The sequence below is a fragment of the Zalophus californianus genome, chromosome X, assembly GCF_009762305.2.
Source record: "Zalophus californianus isolate mZalCal1 chromosome X, mZalCal1.pri.v2, whole genome shotgun sequence".
Taxonomy (NCBI): Eukaryota; Metazoa; Chordata; class Mammalia; order Carnivora; family Otariidae; genus Zalophus; species Zalophus californianus.
In genome coordinates, this window is record NC_045612.1 from 67,945,752 (window position 1) to 67,963,254 (window position 17,503).

At 35.7% G+C, this 17,503-nt stretch overlaps 1 protein-coding gene across 3 annotated transcripts in view; it reads left to right on the forward strand.

Annotated features, from left to right (window-relative positions):
* The window catches only part of ZDHHC15 (zinc finger DHHC-type palmitoyltransferase 15), a 152,246-nt gene that overhangs the window by 25,430 nt on the left and 109,313 nt on the right, over positions 1-17,503 (forward strand). For all 3 annotated transcript variants that reach the window (XR_003522533.1, XR_003522534.1, XM_027607767.1), the window contains exon 2: positions 4,466-4,492. Coding sequence is in view for 1 of the 3 variants with exons in the window: in XM_027607767.1 (XP_027463568.1) it covers positions 4,466-4,492 (27 nt within the window). In the remaining 2 variants the exon portion in view is untranslated. The remainder of the gene's footprint in view (positions 1-4,465; positions 4,493-17,503) is intronic.

Consider the following 17,503-nt stretch of genomic DNA (forward strand, 5'->3'; position numbering starts at 1 on the left):
TATTTTTATTGGTCAGCACTGTTGTAGAATTTCTTCCATGTCCTTTCTACTACATTTGTTGACCATCTCCATCTAGCCTCAAATTAAGATTATTCTAACATTCCCCTTTTGGGAACCCTACAATATGCATCTACTTAAAGGAAGTTATGAGATATGCTTTGTTTTAACACTAATTATCTGTGATGAAATGTCCTTGCATGTACTGCGCATTTCCATACCTTTTCTCCATACCTAGTTTGCAAAGCATCAGTAATTAGGTGAAAGAAAAAAGGAGAAACAGTGCAAAAATCTATTTGATGATAACTTCCCAGTAGTGAGCTAAAATTTGAAGGAACAAAGCCGGTGTATAATTACACATATCACCACTTCACTATACATTCATGCAAGGCAAGTTACCCACAGAATGACTAAATGTACACTTATCCAAGAGATTCATGATAAAAGATTAATTTTGTAAAGGTTTATAATGACTTGTAACATTTTAATTTTATTTATTATTTTAAACAGCTTTATTAAAGTATAAATTACATACCATAAAACCCACCCATTGTAGGTATGTAGTTCAGTGATTTTCATAAATGTATAGAGTTGTACAACCATCACCTGGTATAGTTACAAAACATTTCTATCACCCCCAGAAATTTCTTCATGTCCATTTGCAGCTCCTCACTTTCACCTCTAGCCCTAGGCAACCACTGATCTGCTTTCTCTTTCTAAAACTTACCTTTTCTAGACATGCATACAAATGGAATTGTACAATATATACAGTCTTTTGTATGTGGCTTCTTCACTGTGCATGTTTTTGAGCTTCATCTATGTTATAGCAGTCTATTAGAGTTCCTTAAAGAAACAAGACCAATAAAATATACATAAATATTTAAAAAGGGATTTATTACAAGGGCTTAGCTTATGTGATTACTGAGGTTAAGTCCCATGATCTGTCTTCTGCAAGCTGGAGACCCAGGAAAGCCAGTGGTGTAATTTCAGTACAAATCTGAAGGCCTGAGAACCAGGGGAACCAATGGTGTAAGTTTTAGTCCAAGTCCAAAGGCCTGAGAACCAGGAGTACCAATGTCTAATTGCAAAAGAAGATAGATGTTTGAGGTCAATCAGACAACAAATTTGCCTTTCCTCTACATTTTTGTTCTATTCAGGCCCTCAAAGGATTGAATGATGCTCACGATAAATTGGTGAGGGTGATCTTTACTTTCTACTGCTTTAAATGCTATCTCCTCCAGAAATACTCTCAGTGACACACCCAGAAATAATGTTTTATCAGCTATTTGGGCATCTCTTAGCGTAGTCAAGTTGACACATAAAATTAAACATCACAAGCAATAACATTTTCATTTTAAATATGACTGACATATTCTTAGTCTCTTCCTTTAATAGTGAAAAAGGCAATATTACAAAGATCACTAAGGGAAAAGCAGAACTACCAAGATAAATGCCCCAATGTTTTATAATAAAGGCCCTTCTTTTTTTCTTCAGAAGTATGTAACTTCCAACAGGGAATTTTGCAAGAAAATATTTTTTCCCTTAGGCTTATTGAAATCCTTACAGATTGGGCGCCTGGGTGGCTCAGTTGGTTGAGCGACTGCCTTTGGCTCAGGTCATGATCCTGGAGTCCCGGGATCGAGTCCCGCGTCGGGCTCCCTGCTCAGCAGGGAGTCTGCTTCTCCCTCTGACCCTCCCCCCTCTCATGTACTCTCTCTCTCTCATTCTCACTCTCTCAAAATAAATGGATAAATCTTTAAAAAAAAAAATCCTTACAGATTTCAGGAATATAAGGAACTTTAAAAGTCAAGTCCACTGTCTAACTAATGTGTAAATGTCCTCTACAACATTTCCAAATGTGTGTAATGGGAAACTCAGTCCTTTCCAATGCTGCCAATCCATCATTGTCATAGTCATCATTGTCATCGTCACCATCATCATCAAAATCTTTTTTTTTTTCTTATATTGAGCTAAAATGTGTTGATGTGTAGCTTTTACCCATGGATTCTATTTCTGGCCACTGTTCTTGATCACATAAACCAATCCCACTTGTACCATGATAGACATAAAATTACTTAAAGAAAGCTGTTCTCCACCTGGAAACTTCACTGGTTTCCACTCATTTTTCTGTATACACATTGTCTCATTCCAACATCTTCAAAGCACTGAATTATTGCATTCCCTCACCCACAAGTACTATAGCAAGTGGTCAAGCAAATGGTAGTTAGGACCTCCGCTTTTTGCTTACAGTGATTGTTCAGCCATAGAGATAGAAAGAGATATACCAAATAGCGATTTGTTAGCCATTCTTTATTAAGATTAGTCTCCAAGCAACTCTGCTTTCCCCCACTCCATTTTAAGGAGATGTTATTAACCCAATTCAGAGCCTAGTTCAACTGATTCAGTCATGCAACATGTATATGCAAAATCATGAATCCTAGGTTGACCCACCAAGGCTTCTTGTTTCCATTTCCATTTGTACTGTTAAAGTAGAGTGTGTGCTTCTTTCATTCATTCTTAACCAGGATTTTTTTTAACTGGAAAGGAAAAAAAAAGTTAGTATCCATCTCCAGGAAGGTGTATTATAAAAAAGAGGGCATTACCTGGTCAGATTTTTGCACAAACAAAATAGAATAGTTTTAACAAATTTCATCCAAATGATTATTAAAAGAATAAATTTTTTTAAAGATTTATTTATTTATTTGACAGAGACAGACATAGTGAGAGAGGGAACACAAGCAGGGGGAATGGGAGAGGGAGAAGCAGGCTTCCTGCTGAGCAGAGAGCCCGATGTGGGGCTCAATCCCAGGACCCTGGGATCATGACCTGAGCCAAAGGCAGATACTTAACAACTGAGCCACCCAGGCGCCCCTGAAAGGATAAATTTTTAAGACTCAACAAAAATAGACCTGGAAATGAAGAGAAAGAGAAAGTATAACTGAGGAAATAGCCCCTAGAATATAGTATTCTCTGTTTGGATTTTTTCCCCCATTTTTCTGACCTTAAGTGTTTATCATTGTGTATGAAAACTGTGTTTTTTTAATTAAAATTTTTTATCTTCTAGAGAGAGAGGGAGAGAGAGAGCTCGCACATGCAAGTGGGGGGGAGGAGCAGAGGAAGAGAAACGGAGAGAGAATCCCAAGCAGGCTCCACACCCAGTGCAGAACTCAATGCAGGGCTGGATCCCAGGATGCTGAGATCATGACCTGAGCCAAAATCAAGAGTCAGTTGCTTAACCAACTGATCCAAGCGCCCCTGAAAACCATCTTAATTCAATAGTTTCTCAAGATTGAAAGACATGCCTTATAGTTTCACTTTGCCTTAACATCTAGTATAAATGCTCACAGATGGTGGTGACTAATAGGCCTCACTTTGTTCAAATGACATTCTGAGCAAAAATTATGTATACATCACATAAGGCAGCAAAGAATGATTGGGGAAGGTATAGATACAGTACATGCAAAAAGCCTTGGAGGCTGGAATCTAGTCCTGGCTCTACCATTAACTTGCCCTGTGACCTTGGACAAATCATTTAATACTACTATAGTCCTTTTTTCCCAGCTGTAAAATGAGACAGATAAACCTGATAATCGCTAAAGTTTCTTCCAGTTTCTTCCAGTTCTGATACTCTACAAATTCATAGTTCAAATATAATAAGAAGTGTTAATATTTATTTTATCCTTGCCTTGTGGTAGATACTACGTTAAACAGCAGTTACATGCATTAACTCGTTTGAATCTCGAGTAACCTTGTAAGGTAGGTAATGTTAGGGAAGTTAAGGAACCTGCCTAAGGTCACAAAATAGTGCAACTGGGTTTTTAACCCAGGCAGTTTGACTTCAGAGCTGGCATGCAATCTCTACACTAAATTAACTCTAAATATATAAGAGAAGCTTGGTATTTAAAGATGTTCTACAGTGAATACTTTGAGAAAATGAATGGTCATCTCCTAATTGATTGGCTTTTAAGTTCTTATATAGCTCAAGAGTTTCCATTTGGTGGAATTTTTAAAAATCTGGTTACATCTGTATTTGTTGAATGAGTACAAATTCTTAATTAACTCAGGTTTAAGATGAAGAAAGATAGCAAAGGATGGAATTTAATCATCCTTGCCTTCCCTCATCTTAGCAGGCTGGTTGTTTCCTACGGTGTTACTCCACTGAATACACGGCTCAAAAATAATAATTATGGAAAGAAGGATTAGAAAAATGACATTTTGGGGCACCTGGGTGGTACCGTGATTAAGCATCTGACTCTTGGTTTCAGCTCAGGTCGTGATCTCAGGGTTGTGAGATCAAGCCCTGCGTCAGACTCCGTGCTCAGCATGGAGTCTACTTGAGACTCTCTCTCCCTCTGCCCCTCCCCCTCCCACTCTCTCTCTCTCAAATAAATAAATAAATCTTTAAAAAGGAAAATACAGATGTTTTTAAATATCACTAATTTTGACCTTTCTCTTTTTTTTTTCACAGTGACTGTTTTGAGCCCAACAGAAAAAGGTAAGATAGTATTGTAAATTGTATTGGTCAGAATTGTATCCTTTCTATCTAAAAGTGAATTACATAAAAGCCTATAAATTGAGCAACTTTCCCAGGAATACTGAATTGAGTGGAAAGTTTAGGATGGCATTTTTCAGGAGGCATACCAGGAGCTTACCCAGAGATAAAGCAGAACATATTTTTGATGGCCCCTTTGGCTATAGGACAGGAATTGGAAGTTACCAGTATTTATGTTAGAGAAAGACATAGATAATAATGCTGTTGGCCATAGTCACCCTAGGCTCTTGCTTCATCACTGTTGTCCTAGGTACCTTGCCTTCCTACACAATTCATTCCTTCTTAAAGGTATGGAATAAGGGTCCCACAAGGAAATTTAAAAGGATAAGTCCTTCACCATCACAGTTGCAATATATTTACATATTCTTCCCCACTTTTCACCCCCATCTGGCTTAATCTGCAATTTATACTACCACTGTAGAGAGATTGAGGAATTTTCCATTAGAAAATGTATAAACTAAGCATGAATCTTAACACTTAACCTTGTGTTATTTTTTCAGGCATAACCATAAGTATTTATGTAGCCACTTTATATAGCCACTTTTAATTCTCACTTCATGGGATTAACTGTTATAATTAATTAGTTACATAATGTTCATATTATGCATTTTTATTTTTTACTCTTTTTTATTTTAATGCTAGTATATTTAACATAACAGTATTTTATTAGTTTCAGGTATACAATATAGTGATTCACAATTCTATACATTACTCAGTGCTCATCATGATAAGTGTACTCATTAATTGCCATCGCCTATTTCACCCATCCCCCAAACTAGCTGCCCTCTGGTAACCACCAGTTTGTTCTCTATAGTTAAGAGTGTTTTTTGGTTTGTCTCTCTTCATCTTTTTTCCTGTACTTTTTTGTTTCTTGTTTCTTTCTTGTTTTGTTTCCTAAATTCCACGTATGAATGAAATCATATGGTATTTGTCCTTCTCTGACCAACTTACTTCACTTAGCATTATACTCTCTACCTCCATCCATTTATTTGCAAATATCAAGATTTCATTTTTACTGATTTCTGCGTAATATTTGATTGTATATATTTACCACATCTTTTACATCCATCAATGCACACTTGGGCTGCTTCCAGTTTTGGCTGTTATAAACAATACTGCAATAAACATATGGGTGCATGTATCCCTTTCAATAGATGTTTTTGTATTTTTGAGGTAAGCACCCAGTAGTGCAATTACTGTATCATAGAGTAGTTCTATTTTTAATTTTTTGAGGAACCCCATAATATTTTCCACAGTGGCTGCACAAGTTTGCATTCCCACCAACAATGCAAGAGGGTTCCCCTTTCTCCGTATCCTCACCAACACTTGTTTTTTCTTGTGATTTTGGTTTTATCCATTTTGCAGGTGTGAGGTGATACCTCATTGTAGTTTTGATTTGCATTTCCCTGATGATAAGTGATGATGAGCATCTTTTCATGTGTCTTTTGACCATCTGGATGTCTTTGGAGAAATATCTGTTTATAACTTCTGCCTATTTCTTAATTGGATCATTTGTTTTAGGGGTGTTGTGTTGTATAAGTTCTTTATATGTTTTGGATACCAGCCTTTTATCTGATATGTCATTTGCAAATATCTTCTTCCATTCTGTCGGGTGTCTTTTGGTTTTGTTGACTGGTTCCTTTGCTGTGCAAAAGTTTTTTATCTTGACGACGTCCCAATAGTTCATTTTTGCCCTTGTTTCTCTTGCCTTTGGCGATGTGTCTAGGAAGAAGTTGCTGCGACCGAAATCGAAGAGGTTGCTGCCTGTGTTCTCCTCAAGGATTTTGATGGATTCCTGTCTCACATTTAAGTCTTTCATCCATTTTGAGTCTATTTTTGTGTATGGTGTAAGGAAATGGTCCAGTTTCATTCTTCTGCATGTGGCTGTCCAGTTTTCCCAACACCACTTGTTGAAGAGACTGTCTTTTTTCCATTGGATATTCTTTCTTGCTTTGTCGAAGATTAGTTGACCATGGAGTTGAGGGTCCATTTCTGGGTTCTCTATTCTGTTCCGTTGATCCATGTGTCTGTTTTTGTGCCAGTACCATACTGTCTTGATGATTACAGCTTTGTAATGGAGCGTGAAGTCCAGAATTGTGATGCCACCAGCTTTGGTTTTCTTTTTCAACATTGCTTTGGTTTTCTTTTTCAACATTCCTTTGGCTATTTGGGGTCTTTTGTGGTTCCATACAAATTTTAGGATTGTTTCTTATAACTCTGTGAAAAATGCTGGTGGTATTTTTATAGGGATTGCATTGAATGTGTAGGTGGCTTTGGGTACTATAGACATTTTAATAATATTTGTTCTTCCAACCCATGAGCATGGAATATCTTTCCATTTCTTTGTGTCATCTTCAATTTCTTTCATTGGTGTTTTCTAGTTTTCAGAGTACAGGTCTTTTACCTCTCTGGTTGGATTTATTCCTAGTTATCTTCTTATTTTGGTTGCAATTGTAAATGGAATTGTTTTCTGAATTTCTCTTCCTGCTGCTTCATTATTGCCAAATAGAAATGCAACAGATTTCTCTATGTTGATTTTGTATCCTGAAACTTTACTGAATTCACACATCAGTTCTAGCAGTTTTTTGGTGGAGTCTTTTGGGTTTTCTATATAACATTTCATGTCATCTGCAAATAGTGAAAGTTTTACTTCTTCCTTGCCAATTTGGGTGCATTTCAATTCTTTTATTGTCTGATTGCTGTGGCTAGGCCTTCCATTACTATGTTAAATAACAGTGGTGAGAGTGGACTTCCTTGTTTTCTTCCTGACTGTAGAGAAAAAGTTCTCAGTTTTTCCCCATTGAGGATGATATTACTTGTGGGTTTTTCACATATGGCCTTTATAATGTTGAGGGATGTTTTCTCTTAACGTACTTTGTTGAGTGTTTTTATCATGAATGGATTTTGTACTTTTTCAAATGCATTACCCTGATGCCAAAGACAGCTAAGGACTCCGCTAAAAAAGAGAACTAGAGGCTAATATTCCTGATGAACATGGATGCAGAATTCCTTAGTAAAATACTACCGAACCAAATCCAACAATATATTTAAAAATCATTCCTCATGGTCGAGTGGGATTTATTCCTTGGTTATAAGTGTGGTTCATCATGTGCAAATCAATCAGTGTGATATACCACATTAATAAAAGAATAAGAACCATATGATCATTTCAATAGATGCAGATAAGGCATTTGACAAATAAGCATTCATGCTATTAATCATTTAACAGAGGGATTGGCTATAGAGGCAACAGAGTAGAGTGGTGGGAAGATAGTAAAACATAGTAATTAAAAGTATGGGTTCTGGAGCTATCTTTACTAAATTCTAGTCCTGGCACCACTACTTTCTAGCAAATTATTCAACCTTCTTGTGTCTACTTTATCATTTGTGGAATAGAAATACTAATACTACCTATTTCATAGAGTTACTATGAAAATTTAATGAGTTAATGCATGCAAAGTACTTAGAACAGTGGTAAGTAAAGCCATACTATGGCTCCACAAATATTTGCTACTATTATTATAGACTTAAAACAAGTCTTGAGTTGTCTGTTATTCTCAGTATGGTTCCTTAGGTCAGAGATTGCTTTATGTATGTGTGTGTGTATATATATATATATATATACACACACACATACATACATATATATATAATAAACATAATTTTCCACAATACACTTTCAAAACAAGTTGGGCTGGGGCTTTACTTATGCTCTATCATAATAAGAATAATGACAATTATGTTATTATTGGAAACTATTATTTATTGTGCTGGGTACCCTGCTAAGTATTATATGTACATTAAGTCCTTCAGTATTTACATAAATACAGTGATATAGACACTCTTATGTCCATTTTATTGTGTAAGAAAATTGTGAAATTTGGAAAGGTTAACTAAATTATCCCAGGTCATTTAGCTAGTAAGTGGGAGAATTCAAACCCATAACTGACTTCAAAGTTCATACTCTTAAGTAAACCTGCACTTGTCTTTTACTTTTCAATCTACAGCTCCCTTATTTGCTTAGTTGAGCTCCTTGATGAGAAACTTGATGCTCAATTGCTGTTTTATCTAGTGTCCAAAGTTCTGTATCTTCATTTTTTGTATATTATCAGTGAATTCAATCACACCAGTATGGAGTGTCATTTGTAAGTTCAACTTGGTTCAGAGCCTTACTAGTAGCATCAATCTAGTTTCTGGGATTTGAACTCTTTAGATTATGTTACCACAAGGTATGATTTCTTTTTCTTTTATCAACTATTTGACCAATCCCCACTCATACCTCCCCTCTGGTAAACATCAATTTCTGTTAAGACACTGTTTCTTGGTTTATCTCTCTTCTTTTTGAATATTCTTTCCTGCTTTGTTAAAGATTAATTGACCACATAATTGTAGGTTTAATTCTGGGCTTTCTATTCTGTTCTATTGATCTGTGTGTCTATTTTTGTGCCAGTACCATACTGATTACTACAGCTTTATAATATAACTTGAAGTCTGGAATTGTGATACCTCCCGTTTTGTTTTTCAAGATTATTTTGTCTCTTTGGGGTCTTTTGTGGTGATAATGTATGATTGTTTATTTCAAGTTTTTATTTAAATTCCAGTCAGTTAACATACAGTGTAATATTAGTTTCAGATGTAGAATTTAGTGACTCATCACTTATATACAACAACTAGGGCTCATCTTAAATGCCCTCCTTAATACCCATCACCTGTTTAAACCATCCCCCTGCCCACCTCCCTTCCAGCAACCCTCAGTTTGTTCTCTATAGTTGAGTCTGTTTTATGCTTTGCCTCTCTCTTTTTTTCCCTATGTTCATCAGTTTTGTTTCTTAAATTCCACATATGAGTGAAATCATATGATATTTGTCTTTCTCTGAATGACTTATTTTGCTTAGCATAATGCAATCTTATCTCCATCCACATCATTGCAAATGGCAAGATTTCATTCTTTTTTATGGCTAATAGTCCATTGTAGATAAATACCACAAGTTCTTTATCCATTTGGACCACTTTCTTATACTACACACAAAAATAAATTCAAAATAGGTGAAAGATCTAAATGTGAGACAGGAAACCATCAAAATCCTAGAGAACACAGGCAAGAACTTTTTGACATCGGCCATAGCATCTTCTTCCTAGATACATCTCCAGAGGCAAAGGAAACAAAAGCAAAAATGAACTATTGGAACTTCATCAAGATAAAAACCTTCTGCACAGTGAAGGAAATAATCAACAAAACTAAAAGGCAACCTTTGGAATGGGAGAAGATATTTGCAAATGACATACCTGATAAAGGGTTAGTATCCAAAATCTATAAATAACTTACCAAACTCTCCACCCAAAGAACAAATTTAAGAAATCGGCAGAAGACATGAATAGACATTTTTCCAAAGAAGACATCCAGATGTCCAACAGACACATGAAAAGTTGCTCAACATCACTCATCATCAGGGAAATACAATATATGATTTTTAAGCTCCGTCCTGACACTAGAATGCTGATTCCAAGCACTTTTCTCCTGATTGCTCTCAAATTTATCAATATAATAAAGAATAAGATTAGATTTTGCTTCTTTATTCTGCAGTGGGGCATAATGGGACAAAGCACAGGATTTAGGGACAGAAGATCTGAGTTGGACTTACAGCTCTATCATTTACTAGCTCTATGATTTTTATTAAGTAACTCAACTTCTCTGAACCTCAATTTCTATAAAAGGAGGTGAGTTTAGTAACATGTTACAGATTTATTATAAGCTAGCAAGCATGAAATTATATGGGAGTAAAAGTATACAACAGTAAACTGCTCTGTAAATGTTAAGTATGAACAGTCTCAGTTATAACATTTTTATGTCAGGGTTCTCAAAGACAGTGGGATAAATAAGCTGAAATTAGATTTGATTGTAACCAGAAGACTGAAAGCTAGACTTGTAAAGAACTTCTAAAGACTAGAGTTGGCTACTAGGAGATGCCATGAAATTTATTTTTCAGAAAGTATTAAACACCCAAGTATCTGGCATGAATTGGTAAGCCTTGTCTAGAACCTGACCAGTAGGCCTAATGAATATCTGTGGTTCCTTCTAACCCAATGAATTTGTGTCTTGTTTCAATTTACACTGCACTATTAAAGTAGAATACAGGGGTGCCTGGGTGGCTCAGTCGTTAAGCATCTGCCTTCAGCTCAGGTCGTGATCACAGGGTCCTGGGATCAAGCCCCACATCGGGCTCCCTGCTCGGCAGTAAGCCTCTTTCCCCCTCTCCCACTCCCCCTGCTTGTGTTCCTTCTCTAGCTGTCTCTCTCTGTCAAATAAATAAATAAAATCTTTTAAAAATAAATAAATAAGGTAGAATACAGTATAGCATATGACTGCCAGTAGGAACATTATTTGGCACTGGCAAAGAAAATATTTTGCCAAATAAATGAAGACCTCAAATCACATAACCTTTTATTCAGTCTCCACAGCTTAAGAAAACCATAATAAACATACTGCAAAAGTTTTTCCATTTCTTGTCTGCTTAATGGTTCTTTTACTGGGTTGAAGAGCTCCCTCCAAATTTATAACCACCCAAAACCAATAGTTACTTTATTTAAAAATATGGTCCTTTGCAATAAAGAAGATGTGAGATACACACACACACACACACACACACACACACACACACACACACACACACACACACACACACTGGAATATTACTCAGCCATCAAAAAGAATGAAATCTTGCCATTTGCAATGACGTGGATGGAACTAGAAGGTATTATGCTAAGTGAAATAAGTCAGTCACAGAAAGACAATAGCATATGATATCACTCATATGTGGAATTTAAGACACAAAACAGATGAACATGGGGAAAGGAAAGAAAAATAAAATAAGATGAAAACTGAGAGGGAGGCAAACCATAAGAGATGTTGAACTCTAGGAAACAAACAGAGTTGCTGCAAGGGAGGTGGGTGGGGGAAGGGATAATTGGGTGATGGGCATTAAGGAGGGCACTTGATGGAATGAGCGCTGTGTGTTATATGCAACTGATGAATCACTAAATTCTACCTCTGAAACTAATAAAAATTTAAAAAAATATGGTCCTTAAGGATGTAATCAAGTCAAGATGAGGTCATACTGCATTAGGGTAGGCCCTATAACAGGTGTCCTTATAAGAAAAGGGAAATTTAGATACACAGATACACACAGAGAGAAGATGGTCATGCAAAGACAAAGCAAGCAAAGAGTTATGTTGCCACAAACCAAAAAATACCAAGTATTGCCAAGGATCACCAGAAGCTAGGATGAGGCACGGAAGGATTCTCTCCTGGAAACTTCAGAGAGAATATGACCTTGCCTAAACCTTAATTTCAGACTTCTAGTCTACAGAGCTATGAGAGAATAAATTTGTTCTTAAAGACACCCAGTTTGTGGTAACTTGTCATGACAAACTTGGAGAAATAATACAGTTCCTGATAAATTCCAATCTCTAATGCACTAAAAGCATTGTATCAGTAGCAAATAAGCACAGACTTTGGTGTCAAATGTACCCAGGATCAAATCTTGATTTTGCCATTTAATATATTACCTTTGGGAACTTACTATCACTAAGTTTCACTTTCTTCATCTGTAAAATTGTTATAAAAGTAACTGTTTTACATGGTGTGTAGAGCACTAAATAAGATGATGTATGTAAGTCTCTTGGCATAGTGCCTGGAATATGATAAGTACAAAATAAATAGTAGTAGATATTATAATTGTTATTGTTATTAACATTGGAAAGGACCTAAAAGATCTTTCTTCTAGGAAGCATAATATATTTTAGGACTATAATTCCTACTACTACCTTTATAAATATATTGTCAAAAGCCATGCATTCATATTTTGTAAGTAGAACAACTGAGATCAAAAGAAGTAGCATATGTTGACCTAGTCATGCCGATTCTAGTGAACAGAAAGAACTGAAGCCTAGATCGTCTGAACCACAGTCCAGAATATTATATATTATATAATCCTTGATTATACAGGATTCACAAATTCTTTTTTTAAGACATGAGTACATATCTTTTTCCATAGATCATTAGAAACGAAGTCCTAATAATAATTATGCTTTCATAAGACTGTTTTGCATAGATGATCTTATTCAGTATCATAGTATCTGTATTTTGAAGATCTTGATATGAGGATCTGGGATGCACTGGATGTTAGAAATTTAATAGTGTTCAAGGGTAGGTGAGGATAGGGGATGAATTTAGGAATGACATCAGGCACAATATGTCATAAAAATCCACATATAATCAAGAGTAACATATTGAGGGGCACCTGGGTGGCTCAGATGGTTAAGCGTCTGCCTTTGGCTTGGGGGTCATGATCCCAGGGTCCTGGGATCGAGCCCCACATTGGGCTCCCTGCTTGGTGGGAGGCCTGCTTCTCCCTCTCCCTCTACTGTTCCCCCTGCTTGTGCTCTCTCGCTGTCAAATAAATAAATAAAATCTTTTAAAAAAAAGAGTAACATATTGACCACTTGCTTATCTTCAAAAATGGCCATTAATCATTTTAAGTAAAAGTTTCACTCATCCTTTGATAACTCATTTGCGTACTAGTTTCATACTAAATTCTCTGGTTTCCCTTTTAATGTTAAAAATAGTTATAGCTACTTACCTTTTTAGATATAGATGTCATTCCTAAATACTTGAACTTCTGTGGGCTGAATTGTGTTTACCCGACATTTATATGTTGAAATCCTAACCCCTAGTACCTCAGACTGTGACTGTATTTGGAGATGGGGTTTTTTAAAGAGGTAATTAATTTAAAATGAGGTCCCTAGGGTGAGCCCTAATCATTATGACTGGTGTTGTTATAAAAAGAGGATATTAGGACACAAACACAGAGTGAAGACCATGTGAGGACACAGGAAGATGGCCATCTACAAACCAAGAAGAAAAGCCTCAGAAGAAACCAACCCTGCTAATACCTTAATGTTGGATTCAAAAACTGTGAGAAAGTAAATTTCTGTTGTTTAAGTCATTCAGTCTGTGGTACTTTGTTATTGCAGCCCTAGCAAGTTAATATAAGAACTTATTTAGGTTTCCATTTGAAAACCCAGAGCATGGAAGTATTTGCTCTGTGTCCACTTCTTGATATATTAATCTTGACTTATTGGTCATATATGAGACATCAGGAAGTTGAAAGAGCACTGGGAGGAAAAAGTTTGGGCCACAGTATGATCTATTATACTCCCATTCATACTGCATAGGAAATCTTCAGCTAGGTTTTGAGCACTTATCTCAGTGTTCTTAATAATAGACAATTTTATACTTATTGTAAAACTACTTATAATGTGGATTTGGGGAACCAAATGAAGCTCTCTTTAGAGGCTAACCCATTTCTAAAAGATTATTATATTGCAGCACCTGGGTGGCTCAGTCAGTTAAGCATCTGACTTCAGCTCAGGTCATGATCTCAGGTTCCTGGGATCAAGTACAGTCTTGGGATCGAGCCTGGCATTGGGCTCCCTGCTCAGTGGGAAGTCTGCTTCTCCCTCTCCTTCTTGCTCTGCCCCTCCCCCCCCAAATAAATTAATTATTAGTTTCAGAGGTAGAATTTAGTGATTTGTCATTGAATAAAACACCCAGTGCTCATTGTATCAAGTATGCTCATTAAAGCCTATCACCCAATTATCCCTTCTCCGCCCACCCACCATCCTGAAGCAACCCTGTTTGTTTCCTAGAGTTCAGCATCTCTTTTGGTTTGCCTCTCTCTCAGTTTTCATCTTATTTTATTTTTCTTTCCCTTTCCCTGTGTTCATCTGTTTTGTGTCTTAAATTCCACATGAGTGAAATTATATGGTATTTGTCTTTCCGTGACTGACTTATTTCACTTAGCATAATACCTTCTAGTTCCATCCACGTCATTGCAAATGGCAATATTTCATTCTTTTTGATGACTGAGTAATATTCCACTGCTTTTATATCTATATATCTCTCTATATATACAAACTATTAATATATATATAATAGGTAACATATAATAAACCCTTAGCCAGACTAATGAAGAAAAAGTAAATAAATAAAATCAGAAATTAAAGAGGAAAAGTAACAACTGACACCACATAAATACAATGGATTATAAGAGAATACTATGAAAAATTATATGCCAACAAATTGGACAATCTGGAAGAAATGAATAAACTCCTAAAACATACAGTCTTTCAAATCTGAATTAGAAAGAAACAGAAAATCTCATCAGATCAATTACTAGTAACAAAATTTAATTTGTAATAAAAAAACTACCAAAAATTAAAAGTGCAGGATCAGATGGATTCACAGGTGAATTCTACCAAACATTTAAAGAAGATTTAATATTTATACTCCTCAAACTTTTCCAAAAAATAAAAGAGGAAGGAAAGCTTTCATATACATTCTATGAGATCGGCATTACCCTGATACCAAAACCAGACAAAGATACCACAAAAATAGAAAACTGCAGGCCAACATCCCTAATAAACATAGATGCAAAAATCCTCAACAAAATATTATCAAACTGCACTCAACAATACATTGACCAAAAAAATACATTAACACATCATTCACCATAGTCAAGTGGGATTTATTCTGGGGATGTAAGGATGGTTCAGTATTTGCAAATCAATCAGTGTGATGCATTACATCAACAAAGCAGAGGAAGCAAATCATATGATATTCTCAATAGATGCAGAAAATGCATTTGACAAAAATCTACATCCGTTCATGATAAAATGTCTCACCAAAGTGGATTTAGAGAGAACATACCTTAACATAGTAAGGGTATGTATATGAAATATATATGAAGTACCTACAGCTAACATCATACTCAGTGGTGAAAAATTGAGGGCTTTTCCTCTAAAATCAGGAACAAGACAAGGATGTCTACTCTTGCCACTTGTATTCAACATAGTACTGGAAGTCCTAGCCACAGAAATCTGACAAGAAATAGACATAAGATGCATCCATATTGGTAATGGAGAAGTTAAATTGGCACTATTTGCAGATGACAATACAATATATAGAAAACCCTAAAGACTCCACCAAAAACTACCAGAAATTGGGGTGCCTGGGTGGCTCAGACAGTTAAGTGTCTGCCTTCAGCTCAGGTCATACTCCCGGGGTCCTGGGCTCAAGTCCTGAGTTAGGCTCCCTGCTCAGCAGGGAGTCTGCTTCTCCCTCTCCCTCTGCTCTCTTTCTGTCAAATAAATGGATAAAATCTTAAAAAAAAACTACCATAAATAATAAATGAGTTCGGTAAAGTTGCAGGACGCAAAATTAATATCAAGAAATTGATAGCATTTCTATGCACTAATAATTAAGTAGCAGAGAAATAAAGCAAATAATTCCATTTACAATTGCACCAAGAAAAAATACCAATAAAAAAACTTAACCAATGAGGTGAAAGACCTGTACTCTGAAAACTATAAAACACTGATGAAAGAAATTGAAGATGATACATACAACTTGAAAAATATTTCATGCTCATGGATTGGAAGAATTAATATTGCTAAAATGTCTATACTACCCAAAGGAATTTACAGATTTAATGCTATTTTTATCAAAATACCAACAGCATTTTTCACAGAACTAGAACAAATAATCCTAAAATTTGTGTGGAACCAAGAAAGACCCAGATACCAAAAACCATCTTGAGAAAGAAGAACAAAGCTGAAAGTATCACAATTCCAGATTTAAGATACTCCAGTATTTAAGATATACTACACAGCTATAGTAATCCAAACAGTATGGTCCTGGCACAAAAATAGACACATAGGTCAATGGAACTGAAGAGACCCCAGAAACAAACCCACAATTATATGGTCAATTAATCTATGATGAAGAAGGCAAGAACATACAATGAAGAAAAGACAGTCTCTCTATTAAATGTTGCTAGGAAAACTGGACAGCTATGTGCAAAAGAATGAAACTGCACTACTTTTTTACACCATAAACAAAAATAAACTCAAATTGGATTAAAGACCTAACTGTGAGACTTGAAACCATAAAATTCCTAGAAAAGAACACAGGCAGTAATTTCTCTGGCATCAATCATAGCAACATGTTTCTAGGTATATCTCCTGAGGCAAGGGAAACAAAAGTAAAAATATACTATTGGGACTACATCAAAATAAAGCTTTTGCACACTGAAGGAAACCATCAACAAAACAAAAAAGCAACCTACTAAATGAGAGAAGATATTTTCAAGTGATATATCTGATAAGGGGGTAATATCCAAAATATGTACAGAACTCATCACATCTCAACACCAGAAATTTTTTTGAAAAGATAATCCAATTTAAGAAACGGGCAGAAGACCTGAATAGACATTTTTCCAAAGAAAACATATAGATGACTCACAGACATATGAAAAGATGTTCAACATCACTCATCATCAGGGAATTGCAAATCAAAACTTCAAGATATCACCTCACATCTGTCGGAATGTCTAAAATCAAACCCACAAGAAATAACAAGTGTTGGTGAGGATATGGAGGAAAAAGAACACTCATGAACTGTTGGTGGGAATGTGAATTGTTATAGCCACTATGGAAAACAATATGGAGGTTTTTTTAAAAAAATAAAAATATAAATACCATGTGATCCAGTAATTTCACTAATTGGTATTCAGTCAAAGAAAATGAAAACACTAATTTGAAAAGATATATGCACCCCTATGTTTATTGCAGATTTATTTACAGTAAACAAGATATGGAAGCAATCTGTCAATTTACAAATGGATAAAAAATAGTGTGTATATATACAATGGAAAATTATGCAGCCATGAAGGAAAGAATGAGATCTTGCTATTTGCAACCACATGGATGGACCCACAGAGTATTTTGCTAAGTGAGTAAGTCAGACTGTGAAAGACAAATACCATATGATTTCACTCATATGTGGAATCTAAATAAATCAAATGAATAAACAAAAAAAAGGAGAATCAGACATAT